This window comes from Ruditapes philippinarum, unplaced genomic scaffold, assembly GCF_026571515.1.
Source record: "Ruditapes philippinarum isolate M1 unplaced genomic scaffold, ASM2657151v2 ctg5877_1_1_1_1, whole genome shotgun sequence".
In the NCBI taxonomy this organism is placed as follows: Eukaryota; Metazoa; Mollusca; class Bivalvia; order Venerida; family Veneridae; genus Ruditapes; species Ruditapes philippinarum.
Genome location: NW_026853701.1, coordinates 63,658 through 89,723, shown reverse-complemented (window position 1 = coordinate 89,723; position 26,066 = coordinate 63,658). Strand labels below are relative to the sequence as shown.

At 32.4% G+C, this 26,066-nt stretch overlaps 1 protein-coding gene across 16 annotated transcripts in view; it reads right to left on the bottom strand.

Annotated features, from left to right (window-relative positions):
* Nucleotides 1-235: 235 nt before the first annotated feature.
* LOC132737581 (uncharacterized) overlaps nucleotides 236-26,066 on the bottom strand; it is a 71,226-nt gene continuing 45,395 nt past the window's right edge. For 2 of the 16 annotated variants that reach the window (XM_060724881.1, XM_060724883.1), the window contains exons 3-8: nucleotides 18,314-18,382; nucleotides 17,514-17,568; nucleotides 4,860-5,186; nucleotides 4,146-4,252; nucleotides 3,018-3,246; nucleotides 237-367 (exon numbers count right to left, since the gene is read on the bottom strand). In XM_060724881.1, coding sequence (XP_060580864.1) covers nucleotides 252-367; nucleotides 3,018-3,246; nucleotides 4,146-4,252; nucleotides 4,860-5,186; nucleotides 17,514-17,565 — 831 coding nt within the window. In that variant the 5' untranslated portion in view covers nucleotides 17,566-17,568; nucleotides 18,314-18,382 and the 3' untranslated portion in view covers nucleotides 237-251. The other 14 variants (XM_060724888.1, XM_060724889.1, XM_060724893.1 and 11 more) reach the window with 14 other exon arrangements.

Genomic DNA, 26,066 nt, shown 5'->3' with positions numbered 1-26,066 from the left:
ATAAATTTGCTATGTAATAACGATGATTTATGAAAAATAGAACAAAAGGTTCCTAAAAATTTGAGAATTAAAAAGAAGTGCAATATCTCATTTAAAGCATAGGATACATTTCGAAAGGAAATTTACATACTTTGAATTAAGATTAGCAATTTGTAATTGCATTTCTTTGTTTAAGTAATTATTGTTTTCTTCACTTGCTTTCTCGTTTTTACTGTTTAATTAAGATCTATGTCAATAAATTGACTGTAAACTCACTTTGTTTTATGTCTTTTGTAGAAACAAATGAGTATAGCAAACACAAATCCAATAACGCCAATAACCGCTCCAGCGACAATTGCACTGTTAGGACCATTTGAACTTTTATTATCTAAAATTTAATTTATATTTTCATTAATGTATCTTTACTTATTCTTCTTTCTTGCAATTTTACATCTATAGTTCTTTAATACCTCGATTTGTTTTACCAGTATTCATTTGTTGTTAACTTCATTTAGTTGCTGGGTGGATGCTAAAAGTTATCGATACTCAAATAGACAAGAGAGCCGTGAATAAGAATGAAAAATAATTATAGGGCCACAATCTAGACAAATACAAATTCAAGGCTGTATGGCTATCGTGGAAAGGGCATATTTGCTAAAACAACCACTGGTTACTATTTGAAGTAAATGGTTACAAATGATTTCAAAAGTAACTGTGTTAAGAAAGTCACTGGTTGCTATGGAAACAGATTTAAAATATTTTACCATAAAATGACCACCTCTTTTTACCTTTTTGATAACTCTCTGTATTACCGATCCTATTTGTTAAAGAATTCTTGGAATGACGCCAATGTATTCCAGGTTAAGACTGATCTCATTCCGCATAGCAAATCTTTAAAATGTTCTAACCTTTTGACCTCTGAGTTCAAATTTACTTTGTCTGCATAGTCTAGATAAAACCAAACCATGGCTTGTATACTCACTGAGTTGACCTACGTTATACAAGAAAGGGGCTTGTTTACTGATTGAGTTTGTGTACAGGGCCTAGATCACAAAAGACTTTGACCTGAGTTGATCTATAGTGCCTTAATCACAAAATACTAGTGCTTCCGTTTCAGTCCGTTTACTTGGCCTAGATCACACTAAACATATCTTGTATTTATTTAGTTGGTGTAGATCACACACAACTTGCTCTTGTATTAAATTGATTGATTTGGTCTACAGGGCATAGATTACACAAGATTGGGACTTGTATACTGTTTGATTTGGTCAACTGGGCCGAACACCACAACACTTGGGCTTGTTTTCTGATTGAATTGGTCTTTTGGGCTTAGGTTACACTAGACTCATGTTTGAATACTGATTGAATTGGTATACAGACCCTAGATCTCACAAGATATGGGCTTGTATTCTAACAGAGTCGGTATACTCGGCCTTGAAAACATAAGACTTCGACTTGTATTCTGATTGAGTTGTTAAAAACGGCCTTGACCACAGGCTGGGAATGTTTACTATATGAGTTGGTCTACACGGCCTAGGTCACACGAGACTTGGGCTTGTACACTAATTGAGTTGAATTACTTGACCTAGATCACACAAGACTGAAGCTTGTATTCTAAACGAGTGAGTCTACCAGGCCGCCTAGATCACATAAGAACGGGACTACTTTTATACTCGTTTAGTTAGATAACTAGGCCTAGATCACACAAGACTTAGCTTTATGTTCTGATGGGTTGGTCTACTAGGTCTGGACAATATAAAACCGAGGTTGTTTACTAACTAAAATCATCTTCAGGGTCTAGATCAGACAAGACTAGGGCTTGTATACTAATTGAGTTTATATACAGACTCTAGATCTCTCAAGACTGGGACTTGTGTACAGAATGAAATTCTACAGGGCTAAGATCACGCCTGACTTTGGCTTGTAAGAGATTGAGTTGATCTATTGAGCCTATTTCACACACGGCTGGGGCTTGTATTCTAACTCATTTGGTCTGCTGTTCCTAGATGTTACAAGAGTGAGACTTGTATACAGATTCAGTAGCGATCATAAAATTTTACATATTGTGCTTAAGTTAGCTGTAAAAACATACAATTGATGTGCACTTATGTGACGTAATAAAAAACTAAACTAATGGCATACATGTATAGATAATACAAACTAAGCTTTCTTTAATGACGTTTAGTTTGTATCAGCTTTTGAAACTGAACTGTAACATTTTGCATACTAAGCAGAAATAAAAAAAGCTTCAAGCAACATTGTCACTTTTGTAAGAATAACTCTAGCCTGGAATTCAGGGGTTGATATTTTTGGCCTATTCATAACATACGCGCTTTTTCATACTCGATCGTGTTTTGATAATATCAACGCCTGGGGAAAACTGCGGGGTTTCCCATGTAATTATCGACTAATGATAAACATATTAATAGACCGATTAGCACGTGACCAACAAATCACATGACTAAATCGAAATCGAGGCGAAGATGGTGAATGATTTTTTGACGCCATATACTATTATAAAATGCGTCCAGCTCATTTCTCTGATGCTCCCAGACTTCATCTACACGGATTAAGTCTTTAACTTATCAAAAATGTTGATTAAATTCACTCATTATGCAATAAACTTTGTTTACGAGTGTCAAAACTCTTAATTTTTAATTGGAAATGGTGTTTTGAAAGCGAGGCTCCGTGACTGTTCGTTGAGTTTCGGGTCACTTCGTTGAAATTCCGTTTCTATTTTTAGAAACTAGTTTGTGGTTGCTTGAGTTATCGTTCTTTAAATTACACCCTTAATTTTCGGGTGAAAACTAGGTGGCGCTTCGATCGAAACTGTATTTCCCAAGGCTTTCGATTTGCTGAAAAATCGACAGAGTGGAACCCAGGCTAGAATTACTCTCATTCAATGTTGTAGTGCACTTGCGCTCATAAGTGAATTCCGAATGGAACTCTGCTTTAAAATAATGGCAGTCATTTGATTTAATCAATAATCAATAGAACAAAACTATAATAAAACAAGATTTGTGGACAGAAATATCTACCCTGTTCTTCAAATAAGTATTTCACAGCAGTATTAGGTGTCTCTTTACGTTCATTCCCGTAAAAAGCTGCGACTTTCACATAGCAATTTCCATAATTACTAGCTCTGGCGTAAATAGTCTCTGTGTACTGAACTTTGTCATTATGAGTGCAATCAGAATTATTTAAACAACTTGTCATATTTGCGTCAAGGATTTGGGGTTGTATGACTTTTTCCAATTGACTATCGACCTAAAAGAAATAATAATATATGAAGGGGGCGTCATAATTTGTAAACGAAAGCAGAAGTGTCAACATTAAATTATAAGGTCAATTACCCGATATTAAGAAATTGATCTTTCTTATAATAGTATTGCGTGAAGGCGTAAGCACCTTGAAGTCAAGTTTGGTGAAAAGTAAAACTTTAAAAATCCGTACTGAAGCAGGATATATGTATGTTTGCATTTATGTTCTTGTGTTCGCGTGCGTGTGTGAACAATGTATGTATTCGTCTAGTTCTGGAATTTCATAAACAATGAATTAAACGAATTAAAGCAAAGTTTATCACAAATCAAATAAAAACATTTTAGTACATATTTATATTAGCTTTTTAAACACTACAATTATGCTAAAAAACGGGACATTTCCTATTTGAAACAATCATTGTCAATAATGATAGATTAGCTGACAATTTACTTATAGTCTATGATTTAAAGAAAACAGTTTAAACTTATCTTTTACATAAGAAATTATAAAATGATAAAAACTCTCTTAAATTCCTGAACCATGTGTTTCTTTAAAACGGGATCTTGAATGATGCTTTGTATTACTTTGTATCAATGTTATCAGAATCGAAGTCAGTGGCCGAATTGTCATGGCCGAGGATTTTCCCAGCCAGGTACATTAGATGATGTCATGAGATGAAGCTTTCAATCAAGCTGACAGAGCGTCGGTGATTCTACCCAGGTGCCTTTTTGCATTATATACTACACGGAGGGTCACCTGAAGTTTTTCTGTACCAGTTAACCTGAAAAGTCTACATAATTATGGCCTTTAAAGTGTTAAAGCAACGTAAAACGTTAAAAGGGAAAATATTATATTAAAAAGTATTAGAAATAATGTTTCATGATGAAAAATGTCAATGAACATACATCTACTAGAATCCATTTAAAAGTAACATTCCTGTTTTGAGAAACACATCCAGACATCGCCATTATAGTCCCGTTCTTTGTATCTTCAAAAAGCTGAGGCTCATAATCTAAAACACATATTCTATTATTACTATTATTATCATTATGAGGCGGTGATGAACATTAAAATTGGGCTATTCTTATTGTCACAGGCACTTCGACTACTTCTTTGTTGTCAAGTAAATAAAAAAAAATATTGGGAATATCTAATGGCAATGCATCCGATGTGCCCTGTTAGTCTGGCATGGTCTGCAAACCTAAATGTATGGGCTATTTTTCAGAGGTACAACTAGCATGACTGAATAACATTATCAAATACAAGAATACAAATGTATAATAAGGAATTAAAACATAATCCCTTGACAGTTACAAGCGTTTGATATAAACTAGGGTAATTAACATTGTTCCTTTAATTATATAGAGTAAGTATGCTTCAGATAAATATTATACATATTGAATATTGAGTCTTTGAAAATGATATGATATTCACCGGCAAATGATATATTGACCGCGGCGATAGCAAATTTCACTTATATATGTTTCATAATACGCTAAATGTAAAATAAATGATATTTAGGAAGCTTTCTGACGATATAAGTGTTTTTTAATTACAAAACTAAAAATAGAATAGGATTTGTGAATAATAAGATACATTTATGTAGTTTTTGTACTCACCTATGACTCTTAAAATTATAGAATCGATATTTGATCCATCAGAACACACCAATTTTCTTCCATCGTCTTTCTTAGTCACTTTTATTATCGTCAAATTGAAAATATTCCGGTCCGCATCAGATGAGAACGTGTACTGTCCTAAATAAGCGGGATTTAATTTGCATGATTGTTTGACACATTGTGCAATTGGTGTTATATCGTTCGCATTCATCCATGCCACAGCAAATTTTTGCTCTTCCAACGTACAAGTTAACGTTAGACTTCTACCACATGAGCAAGCATGTTCATTACCTGAACTGTCCGTTTTCTGAATCACAACGTTTGCGCCTGAATTAATATCAAATCATATGGTTACATGAAGACTATTATAATCGTGATACTTATTTCTGTTTGTAATCATGCACAAGCTAAAAATATCTTTTTAAGCTTTTTTGTGTTGTTTTGTTTGATCTATTTTGATCATAAAAAGCAATTATCATCGATTACATCAGGGTAAAAAAAGTAATTATCGGACTGTGCCGTCTTTGCCGAAATACAATGAGAACAGACATATACATGTGCATGCTGAATTACATGTATATATATTTAATGATTCATAAAAATAAAAATATGAACTATGTTAAGAACTGTATGAAGAGCTGCGTGATGGTGTCATATGAAACAAAACGCCAGTAAAAGCTCACTCTATGGAAAAAGATACTTGCTCTATGTCTTAGCTTTGAGTTGGACTCATATCCGCTTGGGAGGATATTTTACATATATATTGAAGGTTGAAACCTAAGCTCGCACCACCGATATCATACCCGAACCAACACTGCTGCGCAGACAGGTGCTTACTTATGTAAGGTAATGGATCTAGCAGAAAAATGACCTATGTATGCACTGTGTTTATTTTACGGGTGTAAATTTAAAAAAACTTCCAAGTCATACGACCATGGGTGGATTAATATGTAATGCATTATGGCCAATAAACTTAATATACAGCAACTATTTAACAACATTTTATTTCAACCCTTCCAAATTATTACTTTTTAAAGAAACAAAGTATAAGACGTTTGATTGATGAGTGTTTCATAGAACCAACGCATGCATCTTAAACTATAAACGCAAGCTTTAATATTGTTTATTTAAAAACTTGTTTATATATCAAAGAAGATTTTTATTTAAAGAAGTACATACATTAAATGCATTACTCATAACAAATGAGCAGAAAATATATGGATGCGATGACAGTAAAGAGCTAGATGATTTGATTGAAAATCATGGCCGATCGAAAGATGACACATTTGTTCCAACAAATTCAAGCATAGACATCAATAATTGAGACACATATGGCAATTTATGATTTAACAATCTTCAAAATATCATTAACGATTAAAATCATCGGTTTAATAGGATAATCTGTCAAGACAAATGAAATATTTGTACACAATAATCAAATGCAGGAAACGACATCTTAATGCTAACAAATCTCATATAAATAACCCTCATGAAGTTTTGCCGAATACACACTAACCTTTATCCGAGTATCTTATTTTCATGTAATTTGTGTCTGATTAATGCTTCCGAGGGATCACACTTTATCCTCATATTCATACTTCACAACAGCAGGCGTCAAATATTGTGTGGCAGCTTTAAAAAGTTACCCAGTACTTCAGTTCAATGTTGCTATATTTTTCTTGACCTTCGTGTTCAATGATTTCAGCACTGTTTAAGTGTTGAAAAATGAGTACCACTAAAGCCGGTGCTAGGGACGTGAGGGATGTTGAACTTTATCAATCATGTGCAGACTCAATCAAACCGAATCGCCATTTTCATGTAATTTTGCTGTGAAAAATGTTTCTGAGTGATAACACTTAATCAGCTCAAAATGGAAAAAAAAACAGAATTTCATTTTAGGTAAAATGTATTTTGTTTACACAGAAAGAGGTTTTACCTAAGTAGCCAATTTGTGTGAAAATGGAATGGAATGGAGATGGTTTCATCCTCCGTTTGCAGAAAGACCCTATAGCAAAAGCTTAATGTTTGTGATTTGTGTCAACAGACGAGAAAATAGCTTGAATGGGCAAAGACAGGAAATGTAATGACACCTATCTACCAGTGTCTTGTTCATATCTCTTTATATGTCCGAGCTATGTCCTGGACATTTTTGAAGTATGAAAATGAACAAAGAACAATAACTTTAAAATAAAGCATTACAGCTCTTTTGCACTGCCATTTTATTTATTGAGATCTATCTACCTACAAAGTTTCTTGTTGATACCTCTTTTGGTTTCAGAGCTATGTCCCGGACAAAGTTCAAAGTGAAAAAAGAACAAAGGGCAATAACTCCAAAATTAGGAAAGGCAGAGTTACAGTTATTAAGCAATGTACATTGACTAAATGCGATTTATATACTTACAAAGTTTCATGTTGATACCTCTTGTTGTTTCACAGTTATGTCCCAGACAAATAAGGGGACGGATATATGTAATAATATGTCCTTGATAGCAAGGTTGTTTAAAGGTAAAGTTCAAATAAACCTTCCTTGATGTTTTTTTTCTGATGGACTGCTGTGCCCAAGTTTGCAGACAATCTATTCATATATAATGAAGTTCAAGCAAAATTGAGAAAAATTCAAAATTCTGTTGCATTATATTAACAAAATAAATGAATTTGAGAAAAAATGTAAATATTACCAAATATAAAAATAAACATAAGAGAAGTCAATTTATAGTCAAGAATGGTTGATAATTCTGAAGAAATAATCTCTGTCAACGTCTGTGGAGATTGCAGTCTCTTCATCCATATTTCTTGAAAAAGGAAGTTTATGTATTGTTGCAATGAAATGTTAACACGGCACTATATATAATAACATTTTTTGTCGTTTTCTCAAAATGCATTGGAATTGAATAAGTAGTTTTATAAAGATAAATCTTGCAAAGCAAGCAAAACATGAACCTAAAATATTTAAAGAGATTTTCCTCAGTTAAAGTTGGATGGTGACCATCAAAAATGATTTTTGATGTAACCATGTGGCTGTGTGGTTAACCAGTCGGTCTAGTGAGCCGTTGTTTCCTTGAGCAAGAAACTATACATTCATTGCTGAATACTGGTTAGTTCCAGGAAATGATTTGAGAATGTTTCAATTAGCTTACAGCTTCCAACACAATCAAGCTAAAATAAATCTGTATAAACAAAATGTGATTTAGAAAAAGTTTACTAACATTTAAATAAACAATTCTGATTAGAATTTTATAATGACAAACCTGAATGACTTTTCCTTCAATATATATCTTCTTCCTTACAGATCATTTGCATAGCATCTGTAATTAAATAAATCACCTTATGGCCTACATAATTCACCAAATATTATGCTTCAATGTCATGGCTGAACCTTCATCAAAATATGCTGCTGAAACTAACTGCAGACTGATCTACTTTGGCTGCAAGATTACCATCACTTGTTTTGTACAACCCCATATTACCGAACAGTAATAAGACTGAAGACACTGGAAATAAAAATCATACGCATTATTCAGTATTCAAACAAGAAATTTATTCCATTTAATCATTTTATCTGTACAAATGATAAACTGCCAAGGGCCTATTCAAGGAGTGAAGTCACGAACTAAGTGCTTTATTGATAATTTTGAGAATCAAGAAGAATATTATGGCCCTTAATCGCTTAACTAGAAGATGGTTTAAATGAACAAGAGTGCATTATTTAGGCAGGGGTAGAAACATCAATTTCACAAATTCTAGTGGTCAGGGGTTGGTGCATTAAAAGATTTTTCTTTTTGAATTGATACCTTTTATATTATTATTATGTAATGGAATCTACACAAAGTATTCTTAAACTGGGAAAAACTTAAAAGTATTGACAAGATTTTTATTTGTTTTAGCTATTTTATTCAGTACTCCAGTACAGTTTAAGTAAAAGATGGGTTCAAAAAAAATAGCAACCATTGTAATAAACAGGAAAAAAAACAAACTTTTCATTGGCATGTGAGTAAGTTAGGAATTAAAAATTAGTGTGATGAAAAATATACAAGTTCAATTCCATGATATAATATAAATTCAGTTCCAAGATATGTTCCATTCCATGTTTAATTTCATATTCCAATCCATGATATATATCAATTCAATTCCAAGATATGTTCAATTCCATGTTCAATTCCATGTTCAAATCAATGATATCTATGTAAGTTCAATTCTATGAAATATATATAAATTCAATTCTAAGCTCATTTCCAAGATATGAAATTATGTTCACATGCAAGAGATCATATATTCTTTATTTTAAACTGAATTATCTTACAAAATAGATAAAAATTCCACACACAAAAAAAAAACATTCATTTAAACAAAAAAAAATCTTTGTACGCATTCATGCTGTCCGACTTTAATAAATGTAAGATTATATGTAATGTAAAGACAGCAATATAAAAATTATTTTGTCATTAAATTATTTTCAAAACACACCATGATTCAAGTAAATACTTAAACTATTATTCAAATAAAATGATTTTTTTCTTGCAGCTTATTGACCTTTGCAAAGGAATACTGTCTACAAGGTTACTTTGTAAACAACTGAATGTGTCATTACCATACCTACACACAGGTCTACGATTACAAACCTGAAATAAATGAAAATCTCATATTTTACATCAAATATTTATCGCACTTCAGTCAATAACATATCAACTGACTCAAGTCCTAGTTTTTTAGAACCTCACACACAAGGCTGTGATCCTCATCTGAAATAATTACATTTCATATTTAACATAAAAATTATATCTCATACAGCAAACAATCATGTGTTAAAAATGTTAAAAAGTTTTTTTTTTATATTTGGGCAGTGTAAACTAGCTTTTGACGCCAGGTAACTCATATTCAAACTTGACGTAGAAATCATCAACACAAACTTGCAAATCACTTTCCAAGCATATTTGGATAAAAATAGTAGCCACTAGAGTGTTAACAAGATTTTTTTATTTTTAGCTCCTGTGACCTAGTTTTTTCATTCGAGATGACCCATGTTTGAACTTATCCAAACAATCACCTAGACAAGTATCCTGACCACGTTTGATGATAATTGAGTCAAAAATGTGACCACTACAGTGTTAACAACGTTTTTTCACATTTGGGCAGTGTGACCTAGTTTTTGACCCAGGGTGACCAAAATTTAAGCTTGACATAGAAATTATCAAAACAAACTTTCAGACCAATATCCAGGATATTTGGATCAAAACAGTAGCCACTACAGTGTTAAGAAGATTTTTCTATTTTTAACTCCTGTGACCTACTTTTTCATCCATGTTTAAACTCATCTCAACAATTACCAAGACAAGCATCCTGATAAAGATTGTTGATGATTGAGGCAAAAAATGTGACCTAAATGTGACCACTAGAGTGTAAACGAATAAATGTGGACGGATGACGTACGAAGGACATTCAATGGTCCTTAAAGCTCACCCTGAGCTAGCTCAGGTGAGCTAAAAAGTTATGGAATGGACACAAAATATACCCTATAACATCCAATGTTAAGCACTGACCTCCAAATGTGACCTTGAGCTTGGAGGTAGGGGTCTGGATGTTACACACTACACATTATCTCATAACATTTTGTTAAGTATTTTCAAAATCCATTGATGGATGAGAAAGTTATGGACTGGACACAACATATACCCTCCAACAGACATATTGACCATAATTAGATTTCATAAGAAATGGTAAACTTTTTGTAATCATTAACTGCCAATATTAGAATCACAAGGGATAAATTCACATAACTTCTGAGGTGATGTCACACCAGCATAATGGGTTGAAACATTTGCATCTTAGTGAAAACAGACTTTGTAAAGGTTGAAATAAGCAATCAACAATTTTATTTGAAATTTAGGGGAAAAAACAGTCTCATTCTACATGATCAGATATCAAAACCAGCACACAAAAATGATTTTTAATCTAAATACTTTATTTTTCAAATATGTGTTCTGAAATGGATGTTATTAAAAGCTCAGTAAATAAGTGTCTTTCTGTACCAAAAATATTTAAACAGAACATACAGCATACAGTTTTACGTCTTCTCATAAAACAATAACCACGGCACAATCAAAACCTGAACAGTCTGTCATATAACATACCTGAAATAAATGCATTTCTTCTTTAACACTCATATAATTTTCAAATATACAGTAAATCCAGTTACTTCCAGTAACTTCCAGTTACCTAAATTATAGGCTTAGTCAAATGGTTTTCATTATTAATAGATATGTTCAAACTTGGTGATGTGAATGCTAAATAGACAACAATTCAAATATGCTGAGAATCTTGACCACAACAGTTGCATATTTTGAACAAAAACCTTGTTTTCTGTTTTAGAAATAAAAATGACCAGCAGGAAAAATAGGATTTAACAATACTTAAAGAAATGCATCGATAATTAACCATAACGGTAAGTAAGCTAAAATTAGCCACAGGTGCCTGCAAAAAATACTTCAAACGTCCATTCCTACTAATCGGTAAAATTACAATTTCCACAGTTCAATCATCATATCAAAGTATGACATATCGACACGCGTATATAATTACTATTGTTTACCAATTAATGAAAATTATTATCTACACATGTCATGTATATTATTTAACGGACAACTCAGTTTTACTTCTCGCTATCAGATGCAAACCGCGAGTGTACCTGTCAGTGATTGCCATTTGGCATAAACCACTTTAATGCGGATTATTCGTCCAACTACTTTACCTGTAGGCAAGTCTAATTGCTTTGTCAATGCAAAATTCCTGGGTCAGCACTTATTGATTGACAAGCAATAAAATTTCCATGCATCCATCAGAAATTATCACAGGTCAAACATGACACACAAGCTGATGTTATGACCGGTCAAACAAGGGCATTTCAGAAGTTTCATGGGTCAAGGTACCGAGGTCTCAGGTGAAACAAACACCTTGGTCATGTATAAAATAGTATGTGGATTTTGGATGTACCACATTTCGGATACATGCTTAAGTTGTCATTTATTTTTGTTTAAATTTGAAAATATCAAATGATATTGTAGAAATGCTCATTTTGATAATAAAATGGAGGAAATATATTTATATATCTTTGCAAAGTTTTAAGTTTACGATTGGTATCACTTGCTTAAAATGCCCCTATTTTTGGTCCAAATCCTTCTTTTTAAATTTAAGCCAAATCTTCCTATCTCGGTAGCTGGAAATATGGCATGTTTTCCCTACACTCATTTTTAGTACTAGTTGTTTCCGGAAATAGATTCAAAAGTGTCTTATAAGCTTATAGCTTTCTACACAATCATACTAAAAAAAATCTGTATAAACCTAAGCTCTGAATTACTTTCTTTCCTGTACAATTAAAAATATTTAAACAGAACTTACAGCATACAGTACTACGTCTTCTCATAAAACAATAACCACGTCACAATCAAAACCTCACACAACAGTCTGTCATATAACACACTGAAATAAATGCATTTCTTATAACAGTTATGTAATTTTCAAATCATTGTTACAATAAACCATTCCAACTTATAGTTATCGTAGGCAAATCAGCTATATATCCAACTACAGCAGGTCAACTCAATCCACTATTGGAACAAAACAGACGCCTGTCAAATGTTTGATTCATGGACATTTCGGATAACGGACTTTTCGCACCAGAAACTTCTAACCAGATTTTGGTTAGACTTTACTGCGATTACTTGCATGTAAATGAGGATCTTTGAAAGAAAAAAACTATTTTGTATTGAATTATAATTATTATATATCTATGTGGAAATACAAGGATATTTCTGGTCACGATTATTCTTACACCAAAACTGGCATAACCATAATTTTCTAACCAGTCCGAGTCAACTTAGCCCTAAAAGTAACTCAGCCCCTGGGTCATCTGATGAGCCCGGCCCTATACCAATTTGGCTTAAACTTAAACATTACTGGTAAAGTTCCCAATAAGATTGAATATTTAACTTTAATTCTTTTATATTTTTTTATTCTGCATTCCATTATACCTGTCAGATACCTGTAGGTGTTTCTGGGCTCTGATGGAAGGGCTTAGCCCTTTTTAAGCCCCTCGTCTTTTAACAAACTTACGCCATTACTTCATATTGGTCTCATCACTATTATATTTATTTATATTCACTCAAACATATTTATTTTTCAGTTTACACTACTGTATAATTTTACACTTTATATAGAACTTCTCTGGTTCAGTGTTGATCTAGCTTGATTTTAAATTCATGAACACTTTTTGAGTCTACTACAATTTTTGGCAAATTATTCCATGTTTTTTTTACACATAGTGAAAATGCAATGAGATGATGATCACTATGAGGCATTTCTAGTTTTAAATCGTTATCATGACCTCCTGTTTATGCCAAATAACTAAAACCATTTTCAAAAGTACAGTTATTGAAACCTTTAACAATTTTGAATTTAAAATGAGTTAGACCTGGCAGTTTCTGTTTTTTCAAACAGTCAATTATGATAGATCTTTCAATGATGGAACTCACTCACACTGTGGTAAACTGTACCCCGGATATTGCTCGATATTATGATGACTTTCATCCCAGTTCGCTACTTTGATTAGGGAACGAAAGTAAGTTCAGCAACGATATTTTCAAAATGGCTATTTCATTTATCTCAACAGGTTTTTAATATCTAGAGGTACTTTTTGTAGCTCTAAAAGACAACAAAGTATTACAGGTATTTGTAAAGTTGATTAAACTACCCCTAAACGATCGGCTGCTCGCAAAATATAATAACTGTGATACTGTATAATCATTAGAGATGATTAGATTACCAAGATATAATAAAATATTGAATCGAGCATTTTTTAATTCATAATCCAAGTATGCTTAGTCCAAATTTCAGACAAAAAGTGTGAGAGCACAAAAAGATGCAGGCCAAAAAAACAACAACAAGAAAGTGTACCGAGTATTGATTTTTAATGTAATGAGTATTGCACATAAGCACATTTTTTATGTCTGTTTATCGATTATGCCAATGGTTTTGCAGATAATGTACAGTGTATGATATTTTTTTCAAATATTTATGTTCCATTGTTATTACTGTTCTTATTCTACGGACAAATACAAAGATTTAATTTCCCATTTGATTAAAAATCACAATATGAATGAAGTGAAGTTTGTGTTAATAAGGATGGCCTGGAAGTAACGCCTGAATTTTGTCAGGGGCAGGGTACTTGGTAGAACAATCATCAATGACAATCTTTAAATACATGTCTCAGGGAGACCCATCTCTAAAAAGAAGAAAATCATATCTAGATGACATTAATTATAGATTTTTACAGCAAAAGTGTGCCTTAAGAAAGATATTGGCACACTTATTTAAATATTGGCCCGAAATTAATGCCGTTCAAGTATACCGGTATCGTCCTAATGAATACCTGCCCTGAATCATAACCTTTTTATTGCATTTGCTGCCCTGTATTTTAATTTTATCAAAATCCACAATTCGGTTTGAGACTATAGTACCCGCTCGGCAGTCATAACTCATTGCTAATGACGTAACAAATTTCACATGCAGACAGTCTGCCGTTGCTAGAAATAAGAATGCAGGTGCAAAATAACATAAAAATTACTTTTATATGGATTTTTAACATACATGTAGCAGCAAGTGGGTTGATATCAGATATTCGCCCACTTGCTCAATACCGGCTAATAATGACAATCTTGAGGCAGCATCAATGCACTTTCAAATAATTTATAAATTCTGAAAAGGTTGATCCTTCGATTCGAACGATAATTTTGTCACCACAGAAACGTGCTGACTTTGTTTGGCTGAGTGTTTCATGAGCAGGAATGAAAATCTAACTGCCTATGTATTATTCGCAGATGCTTCCAGTACAGTACCTCCAAATTCTGCATATTCTGCATATATAATGTCAATAAGTATACACAATAAGAAATATTTAAGGTTAAATGTGGTAAATACTCTGTGATTACTTCTCACATTTACTTGATATTAATAACCAATACTCGTTACATTAAAAAGCAATACTAGTGACACCGGCGAGCAACTACAAAGCAATACTCGGTAAACTGACATGTTTATTTATTCTCAAAATGCACTGTCATCTGAAATGTTATTGTTGATTGAACATTAACACATAAATAAAGATAATCACTGTTATCACATTTCATTCGATTTGACTTATTTCTTTTAAGGAATTATATGCACAAAAACATTCAATTTGACTGATCCGAGCTCATTTATAAGTGAGCAAAGAGACAAATTTACCTCATTTCCATTACATTTCAAAATTATTTCTCAATATTTCAGTGACTAGAGAAATTATCGAAGTATTTGTTTGTCTATAAAATCATATCAAACCAATTCAAAATGACTAAATTTCGTGGCCTTTTTACCTTTGTTCCTCGTTCATAGTCGTGAAATGGGATGAAAGTCCTCGTAATATCGAGCAATATCCGGGAGTACGGTATTCCGCAGTGGAACTAGTTTTGTTGCTCTATGTTGAATTATCTTTGTTTCATGTGTTCATACCTTTCATTGTTTAACGTTTTCATGTTATAATTTATAGACCTTTTCTAATTGATATTGATATTGTTATTGATGAAAGTGTGCGAGGAAACAATTTACAGTTCATAAATGTTTAGGCTAGGCTAGTTCATTTTTTTGTATTAATCATTGAAACATCTCATCTTAACAAAGATAATAAAACATACAGACCTTATCAATTTTTTAGTATATGTGATCTACCGCTGGATGTTCCTCAACTAAACAATCTAAAGTGGTTTCTTTTTTGTTGCGGACCGAGTTGGTTTGGGGCCGAGTTGAAAATTACCTCCTCGTACTTAAATGTTACATACATTGATATAATAGTTTTTACAAAAAGTCACAATTCCTCTATTAACTCTATTAAAATTTTCGGTAGCCTAAACGATATCTTTATTTCAATTGTCAAATACACAATTTATTTGGATTTTAAAGCATCATATGTAGCTGAACTAAACATCCCTTTTTATGCTGTAGTCTGCGTTCGAAAATTATGATATTCTGTCACAGAAACAAATCTTCAATAATCACACGCCATGCTCATTCTGGGACAATTTATTTTGTTTAATCGAGGTATAATTGTCAAACTCTCTGTATGAGTATCCGATACTTACAATTTCTTCAAAATATTCTGATATCTGTGTCAAATAACGGAGTCGAAACTGCGTTTCAATCTGGCTGTTGAATAAAAATGGCGTCATTGAAAAGCCAGTCACGTGATTCACTCGCTCGCGCATTTATATAATTTCTGCGCACAGTACAAATTTAAACCAAATTGTTATTTTCGATAATGTAATACAATTCGAAATGTATGACAACCCCTTCTATATTCAATGCATGAATCTATTTTCTAACTTGTTACCGAACATACGGAACTATTTTCTTTGTCAACGAAATTCGGTTGGCAATAAGAAATAGTGCGTTAGTGCGGTGCAAAAATACCGTATCTCGTGAAATGGAAAGGCAGAGTTTCGATTGTTTGGAATTGCGATTGTTTGCCTGTACAGGGGTAGTTATACCTTTGCATCGATTGTACACAATCGACCCAAAAAGGAACAGAAGAACTATAACTTTTGCCTTTTTACCTTTTATTCACAAGTAAACAATATTATGATAGAAACTACGGAATGTCAATAAAAAGAATTTCATCTTATTCCGAAGATAATTTGCTTAATTGCATATTCAGATTTTCTAGTTTGACCTATAAACATTTGGCAGTGTTGACATTGATTATGTGTCCAAACCGATATTCCTTAATTCAAAAATATCGCCAAAAAGTTTCGAGATACTGATTAGATTGTAAAACTATTACTTGGTATTGCGAGTATATGATTGGCAGTTTTGATCAATCATGTATGTATGTACTTATGGTTTACTCGAAAAAGCATGAATGCTTGGTACGGTCTTATATGCAATGCCGACAAACATTAAGATAAAAAAACTCGTCCATATCGAGCTAGCCACGTGTTTGTTTAATACTACATGTATATCGTTTTGAATCCTATATAAGGCAAGAGCAATACACCAAATGTTTAAGGTATTCAACCCTTCGGTTCTTTTCTCTTTTTTGCAAATTGTCCTCAAAATAAGGAGATAAAATGTGTATATTGCGTCTGCATAAATAAAAAGTTTGTATGCACTTTGTTAATAAAAAGAAAGGATACATATTACTACATATTACTAAGTATGTCAAGTATCATAAAGTGTTATAAATATGGATTAATATTAATTAATAATCTTAATTGTAACACTTTACAACGATTTTGTTTTTCTGTAGTGTTTTAAATTTCTTTAAAATTGATATAATTATTATTCTGTTTCTGGCAAAGAAAGCACATGAATTGTTAAGCAAAAATTATTTATATAATATTATATGATATTATTGTGAAGTATCATTTAACATATTCGGTGGTTCTACTCAGGTGCCCGTTCGTGCCTGAAATAATGTACGGAAGGGCACCTGAGGTCTTCCTCCACCAGTAAAGCTGGAACGTCACGATATGACCTATACTGTGTCGATGTGACGTAAAACCTAAAACAAGACCAACAAAAAACAAAACAAAAAACAACAGATTGGAAGTTTTTGTTAAAAAGTCATTTTACCTGTGTACGTAAGCACAACTGAGAATGTTACCAAGTGTAAAAAGCTGCACATATTCTGGAATACAAAACATTAAAATTATTTTTGTGTGGGGACCTGGCCGGGGTTTCAAGAGTCGGACCAGTAATCTTTTTCCGTGTGTGTTCAAACCACATCATTAGCAAGCCGTTGTTTCCTTGAGGAAGAAAAACAAACTTTACACTTATTGTTCAGTCCTTGTTGCTTTCAAACTAGAATTCTATAATCTGATAGCTTCTTACACAATCGAAATAAAATGAATTATGTATAGTTAAACTAAATAAGTTTAAAAGTACATGCAATAGGTCACAAAGTGTATATCGGACAAAGTTTATTATTATAACACTAATTGTAGCATGTATTTTGGATGTTTTCTACCTGCAGAAATGAAATGACTTCTGACTAAGAAAGATATGCGACTTTCAGTGGTCAACTTATGGCGTAGAGAAAAATACCTTATGTATGCATAAGGTGTCTGTATGCGATGGTTATATCTTAAAAAATTAATTCGACATTGAAGTCATTCTTATTATTTTTCATTTTACATACACAAAGATGTAACTGGTAATAATTTTAGGAACAAAACCTGTTGACAATAGGTTATCAAAAAAGCTTCTTAAATTGATATAATAATTTTGTCCCGTATTTCTTTTCCTTTATTTTCTACTGTTTTGATGTAACGATCTTTTAAGTTATTTAATTGTACATTTATTTGAAAGTAAATTCAAAGTAAAATATAACAAAACAAAACATTAAAACTAACCTAATATAGGAAAAAACTCACTTTCAGGCAGATAGCTCAAACAATACGACAGCGATCCTCATTTTCTCAAAACACTTGTTCTCTGTAATCCTGCAAAAGAAATGTATTTTGAATTTCAGGTAAAAGAGTTAAAAAATTATTCATATATTTTTTTTTGCGAAAATGAATCGTGTTACGCAAACAATGGTTTTCGCATTCCATTCGCCTATTACATCATTTCAGTCAGTCCCGCATTATGCTCGTCTGCATCAAGGCTTTCATGTTGATATAGTACTCTACTTGAAGCTGATTGTGTGAAATCGGCCAGAAACAACGTGGCTTCATCGAATTCCCAATATCATTAAGAGGAAGTATATCAGTAGCAGACACACAAACTCCGCAAAGAATCAGTCCTTAGACTGTTTTCTCCCGTTAAACTTCCTTCATTAAATATAATCAATATAAATAATATTTATGAATTGCAGTTGCCTCTTTTTTCTTCATTTTACATTATTTGTTTAAATGATAATTCAGCCTTTGTCTGATAGCTATGGGATATAGTGGGCATTACATTTACTTTTGAATGGATGCTTTGAAAAGTGTCTGCTTTTTTTAGCTCAGCAGAACCGGAGGTTCAGTGTGAGCTATTTGTATCAAAGGGGGATGGTCAGTCGTCCGTCGTCATCAATCATCTTCTTCTCTGAAACTACTGGGCAGATTTACCTCAAGTTTTTTCTGTAGCATTCTTGTGACAGTCACATTTAATTTTGCTCATGTCATTTCAATTGGCCCCTTTTAGGGGTAAACAGAGCTAAAAATAGAAAAGAACATCTTCTACTACTTAATTAGATGGTAAATGATCACTAAACTTTGTCTATAGCTTTCTTAGGTAGTCTTTTATCAAATGTGTTCATATTAACTTGATTGGTCCACTTTTAGGGGCCGCTAAAACTAAAAATAGAGAAAAAAAAAGAAATGTCTTCTTCTACTGAACTAATAGATAGATGATCACCAACCTTGTCTGTAGCATTCTTAGGTAGCCTTTTATCAAGTTTGCTCATATTAACTTAATTGACCCATTTTGGGGGCTGCTATAGCTAAAAATAGGAACACCTTAAAACATTTTTGTACTGAACTAATTGATGGACAATCACCAAACTTTGTCTGTAGCATTCTTAGGTAGCCGTTTATCAAATTTGCTCATATTAATTTGATTTGCCACTTTTATGGGTCTCTAAAGCCAAAATAAAATTAAACATCTTCTTCAGAATGTCAAGAAATAATACTTTTACTATTACACTATGTGATTTATATCTGAACAGTAAATATATCTGCAAATTGACATGCTAAAAAAAGACCCTGACTAATATTTTTTTTACTAAATATGCACTTTTTTGAATAGTAAAAAAAATATTTCTGGTATTATAATTTAGAGTTGTGTTATAGTATTTTTTCACAAATGCAATCTTGTTTAATTGTATAAAGCTATATATCTGATGCAAAAAATATTGTTTGAATTTTAAAATTTATACTTTCAAAATGCTTGTATAAAATAAATATGGTAATTTATTCCCCTAAAAGCGAATGGTGCATTCACAAACTTATTGATAAAAGGATAAAGCCCTACTTAAAATAGCAAAATAATATTTTGTTCAAGACATTTTTATTCTGTTTACGTACATTATTCATGTTTATTAATTAAAAGAGACATTCTATGTTACCACTTTCACGGGAATCAACCATATAATAATATACCCTTAAAGCTAGGTAACAATAATTTGAAATAAAATCATGAAATAGTACTTAGCTCAATAATTTGGAAATAATTTCTTTATCTTTTCTGCAGGGTCATTTATAGGTCAGTGTAGAGAGTTTTCCCCCCAGGAAATAAAATCAGGCCTAAAGCAAGATTTCATTTGTTTCCTGTACTTTACTAACAAAGATGAGATTGAATGCTCAATTTTCTTTATTGAATTTTGTTAAAAAATTGTTGTAATTTTCTTATTTTTTTATTTTTTTCTTATATTTGATTCAAACTTGGAGAAAGCTAATTCAATAAATTTTGGGACACACTGTTGCACCTGTAGTTTTATGTGTATAATTATACCCCCGCACAACAAAGTTGTAAGGGGGTATACTGGAATCAGCTTGTCCGTCCGGCTGTCCGTCCGTCCGGCCGTCCGTCCGTCGGTTTTTTCTTGTCCGCCTAATAACTTAAGATTCCTTTGACCCTTAGTCTTCATATTTGGCATGGAGGTTAGTCATGATTAGTAGATGACCCCTATTGATTTTGAGGTCACTAGGTCAAAGGTCAAGGTCACAGGGGCCTTGACTTCAAAAAGATTGTCCGCCCAATAACTTAAGATTCCTTTGACCTACAGTCGTCATATTTGGCATGGAGGTTAGTCATGATTAGTAGATGACCCCTATTGATTTTGAGGTCACTAGGTCAAAGGTCAAGGTCACAGGGGCCTTGACTTCAAAAAGCTTGTCCGCTTAATAACTTAAGATTCTTTTGACCTACAGTGTTCATATTTGGCATGGAGGTTAGTCATGATTAGTAGATGACCCCTATTGATTTTGAGGTCACTAGGTCAAAGGTCAAGGTCACAGGGGCCTTGACTTCAAAAAGCTTGTCCGCCCTATAACTTAAATTTCCTTTGACCTACAGTCGTCATATTTAGCATGGAGGTTAGTCATGATTAGTAGATGACCCCTATTGATTTTGAGGTCACTAGGTCAAAGGTCAAGGTCACAGGGGCCTTGACTTCAAAAAGCTTGTCCGCCCAATAACTTCAGATTCCTTTGACCTACAGTCGTCATATTTGGAATGGAGGTTAGTCATGATTAGTAGATGACTCCTATTGATTTTGAGGTCACCAGGTCAAAGGTCAAGGTTACAGGTGCCTTGACTTCAAAAAGCTTGTCCGCCCAATAACTTAAGATTCCTTTGACCCACAGTCTTCATATTTGGCTTGAAGATTAGTCATGATTAGTAGATGACCCCTATTGACTTTGAGGTCACCAGGTCAAAGGTCAATGTCACAAGGGCCTTGACTTCAAAAAGCTTGTCCGCCCAATAACTTAAGATTCCTTTGACCCACAGTCTTCATATTTGGCATGGAGGCTAGTCATGATAAGTAGATGACCCCTATTGACTTTGAGGTCACCAGGTCAAAGGTCAAGGTCACAGGGGCCTTGACTTCAAAAAGCTTGTGCGCCCTATAACTTAAGATTCCTTTGACCCACAGTCTTCATATTTGGTATGGAGGTTAGTCATGATTCGTAGATGACCCCTATTGATTTTGAGGTCACCAGGTCAAAGGTCAAGGTCACAGGGACTTTGACTTCAAAAAGTTTGTCTGCCAAATAACTTTAGATTCCTTTGACCCACAGTCTTCATATTTGGCATGGATGTTGATCATGATTAGTAGATGACCCCTTTTGATTTTGAGGTCACTGGATCAAAGGTCAAGGTCATAGGGACTTTGACTTCAAAAAGTTTGTCCACCCATTAACGTAAGATTCCTTTGACCCACAGTCTTCATATTTGGCATGGATGTTGATCTTGACTATAAGGTGACCCCTATTGATTTTGAGGTCACTGGGTCAAAGGTCAAGGTCACAGGGGCCTTGACAAAAAAAGCTTTTCTTCTCAATTGCGAAAGAATGTCCTGTCCGCAATGTATTGATTTTGACATTTTCACATTTGAAGCATGTAGAATACATAACTTAGCAATGCACTGGCTTAGTAACCTCAGATTTGGCAGGGAGGTTGTCCTTGAGCTCTAAATGGCCACTGTTGATTCTGACAAAGTGGTATGCGGGGGTATTCACGCCATGATAGTGGCAGTTCTAGTTTAATTTTGGTATCAGTTGAGCTGTTATTGATATATTAAAATCATTTCACTTCTTTATTTATTTAAAAAATTTTTGACTAATTTTGATATTAATGATATCATGTGACATAGTTTCTCGTTTTTTAATATACCTACTTGAAATTTGGACGGGGGTTTAATTTCTGATTTTGAATTTTGATATCAAAAAGCCTACTTTTGTTATTGCTTAAGACCTCCTTTTTGGCGTTTTTATGCACAGACTTAAATTTTGGACCGGGGGTATAATTTGTGTATTTTTTATGTTGAATTTTGATATCAGCTGACCCACTTATGGTATTTATGATTTTATTTGACCTTCTTACTTGCTTTTTGATGTACAAACATGAAATTTCTGATGCTGAATTGAACTTTGATATAAGCTGGCTTTATTTTCATATTATCTTTATTGTTTGACATTTTTAATTTTTTGTGATACAGTTATGTTACCATTTAGAATGTGTCCCAAACTGTATACTTCAAACATCTACACCTTACATCTTTTGCATGTGACATTTTGTGTATTTATTCGCAAAAATCATACGAAAATTGACCCAACAAATTTAACCCTGCTGTAGTGGTCATTCATTATGCCTTTATTCTACTTAGTCTCATAGAAACACACTTGCAACATTGATATTTTGAACAAAGCCTTTCAAAAAAATATTGGAACACACTTGCAATATAGATATTTTTAACAAAATCTGTGGGAACAGATAAGTGCCAGTCATTAAAAGCATCGACCATTGGCTTTATCATAAGATCTGAATCTGGTAACTGTCTGCATGTAGAATCCCGGAAGCATTTGTATACGAGTTCATTTATATTCTCAAATACTTTTTCTGCGAGGTTGCTTCATCTTAAAGTTAATTTCGCTTTCATATTCTAATAACGCAATTTCTTAAGCTCAAGCCTTTTTCTTACAACTAGAATTTTGATGTCTTTTTTTCCTTTTTTAGCATTTTCATTCTGTTGGTGACATGTAAAACAATTTTACACAAGCTATGCATTTTAAAGAGTATTTTACCTTTTTGACAGCCGCACTTTTAATTTTAAGTACAATTAAGGTAAAAGAAGTATTGATAGAACGATTCTATGGCAAACATTTCTGCAAATAAATGCCAATTAAAAATTTCATGCAATCGCTTCAGTGCAATAAACACGCAAAACTAATAGACATAACAAGTGGTGCGGCGTCGCGTGACCTCCAAATAATCGTTTTATTCTATGTATGTAAGCTTGTGATATAACATTTGAGTGCGTCCTTAGTCAGCAAGATTAGTATCGCTTAAAAGTTTTAACATTTCGTAATTTTTGCACATTTGCGGACACTGGTCGCGGATAAAAGGTGGTGGCTGATTAATGCCAATGAATAACTACAAGTGCAGGGGGATTCTTAAACATTCGTTTAGTATAAGTCGTTTATTCCAGGTGGTCGTGAATACATTTCAGACTGTCAGTGTTTTATTAATACAGACGTCGCGATTACATGTTGGTCATAAAAAGCAATATTTGTTAAACATTTGTAACACTTAAAAATATATAACAATCAAGATAAAAATCGTGAAAATACCGAGCAAGTTACCTCTGAAAATTCATCCAAAAAGCATGACACTGTCATTTATTTGACATGGTTATGAAAACATCTAAACTTCCATAAACAAACTACTTAGAAAAATAAAAATAACGTTTCCCTAAGTACTTTATTACGCATTTACATATGTCATTAGTATTTATCCTCTTGAGCTATTTTCCGGTTTTCAAAGTACACTATTCAACAATGTCAGTTCATGTTAGTTGTAATTAAATATAAACAATAAATGTCTGTTAAACATATGAAATATAATCATTATATGTGACTGTATAACCCACACGTGTATCGATAGATACTTAATGCTAAAAAATTAAATAACAATTAACAATTTAAAAGTGTCAAAAAAACTCAAAAAGCTTATATGTACTAACATAAACACATGAAATAAATTATCATTGACTTTCTTAAAGCTTATTTCATTTTCTTGTATGTAAAGATTTGTTCTTTATTTTTTCCACTTTTTTGTATGAGAACTTGTCTACTGTTCTTTTTTCCATATGTAATTTCTTGCATAATGGATGTTGTTGCAAGTTCCTTTTTTCTTTCTTTAATTTTTCTTAGTTTATTCATGCTAAAATATAATTTTACTTTATTGAGGTCAGATTATTTAGAGTTGTTTCACTGGGATTATGTATTAATTTCAGTCAAGTGTAGTTATTTTGTACAATGGATATATAATGATGAATGTATTAAAATTACAATTGTCAATGAGTAATCTTAAAATGTTCTCTTATAATTGCCGAGGTTTAAATGATAATATTAAAAGGATTGATATTTTTAACTTATTCCATACCAAAAAAGCTGATATACCTACAAGAAACACATTTTATTAAAGAAATTGAGAAAAAAGTTAACTCCGATTGGGATGGATTATGTTTTGTAGTCATGGAAGGTATAATACTAAGGGTGATTTTTCTTTAAAAGTATTTTGATGTTTTAGATTCTTTTAGTGATAATGATTCATTAATTTGTTGTGGTTTCTTTAATTTTGTTTAGAATCCAGACTTAGATTACCATAATTATAAATCAAAGGTTCATAATATTAAGGCTAGAAATTTTTTATCAGAAGCTATTGAAGATAAAGACCCAATAGACCCTTTTAGAGACTTACATGGTGATGTCAGAAAATATACATGGAGATGAACTAACCCTATCATTTTTTCTAAATCACCATCAAATATAAAACCGAACAATTTGAACTGTGTATCACCCCATGTTAATTTACATCTTGTTTTAATTGACCTAGTACTATATTTAAGAGAGCCTATCCAAATAACCTTAGTTTTTTTCAAAATTTATCTTTAATCCAGAACTTTCTGTAAACTTACTTTATAACTTTAAAGCAGTATTTAGAGATTTTTCTGATCCATCTAATAGAAGTGATGTAACATCTGCAAATTGATTAATTTTATATTCTTCCCCATCTATAATTATGCCTTTAACATCCTTACATTGTCTTATTTTTACTGCTAATATCTCTGCACATAAAATGAAAATATACGGTGAAATTGAATTGCCTTGCCTACACTCTCGTCTAACTTTAAAAAAAAATGGATAAAAAACCATTTAATATGACAAAAGTTTCAGTATTGTATAGAAACAAAGATATCTATTTCCTAAACATAGGACCAAAACAAAATAACGAAAGTCATTTCTCAATAAATGTAAAAGACAGAGTATCAAAAGCTTTTTCAAAATCTATCATCCTTACTAAACCTGGCATATTATTATCTTCAGTAAATTTCATTATATCATATAGTAATCTAGTATTCTCACCAAAATATCTATTCTTAACAAATCCAGTTTGATCTTTTGACACTAAAATATCTAAAACAGTTCTCAATCTATTTGCTATACTACCTGAAGCTTATCTATATACTACATTTAATAAGGTAATTGGTCTCCAATTTTTTAAAAATTGTTTTGGCATGTTTTCTTTCGGAATACATGTTAAGGTTCCTAATTTCTGTTTTCTTAAAATGAATTAGCATTATATGCATAATTAATAGCTTTCACAACAAAATGTCCAATTCTGTTCCAAAAGGTTTTAAAAAAGTTAACTCTAAATCCATCGCATCCAGCACTTTTATCATTTTTCATATTTGTAATGTTAAAGAGACTTCATCATACGAAAGGAGACCTTCTAGTTTTGCTGATTGATCCTGAGACGACATAGTAATATCACAATTCTCTAATTCTTTATCAATATCAGAGTCATCAGTCAAAACAACATTTTTATACAAATTTTCATAATAAGAACAAGTTTCTGTAAGTATATCTTTTTGATCATATATAACAGTTCCGTCATCAAGTTCTACGAAAAGAA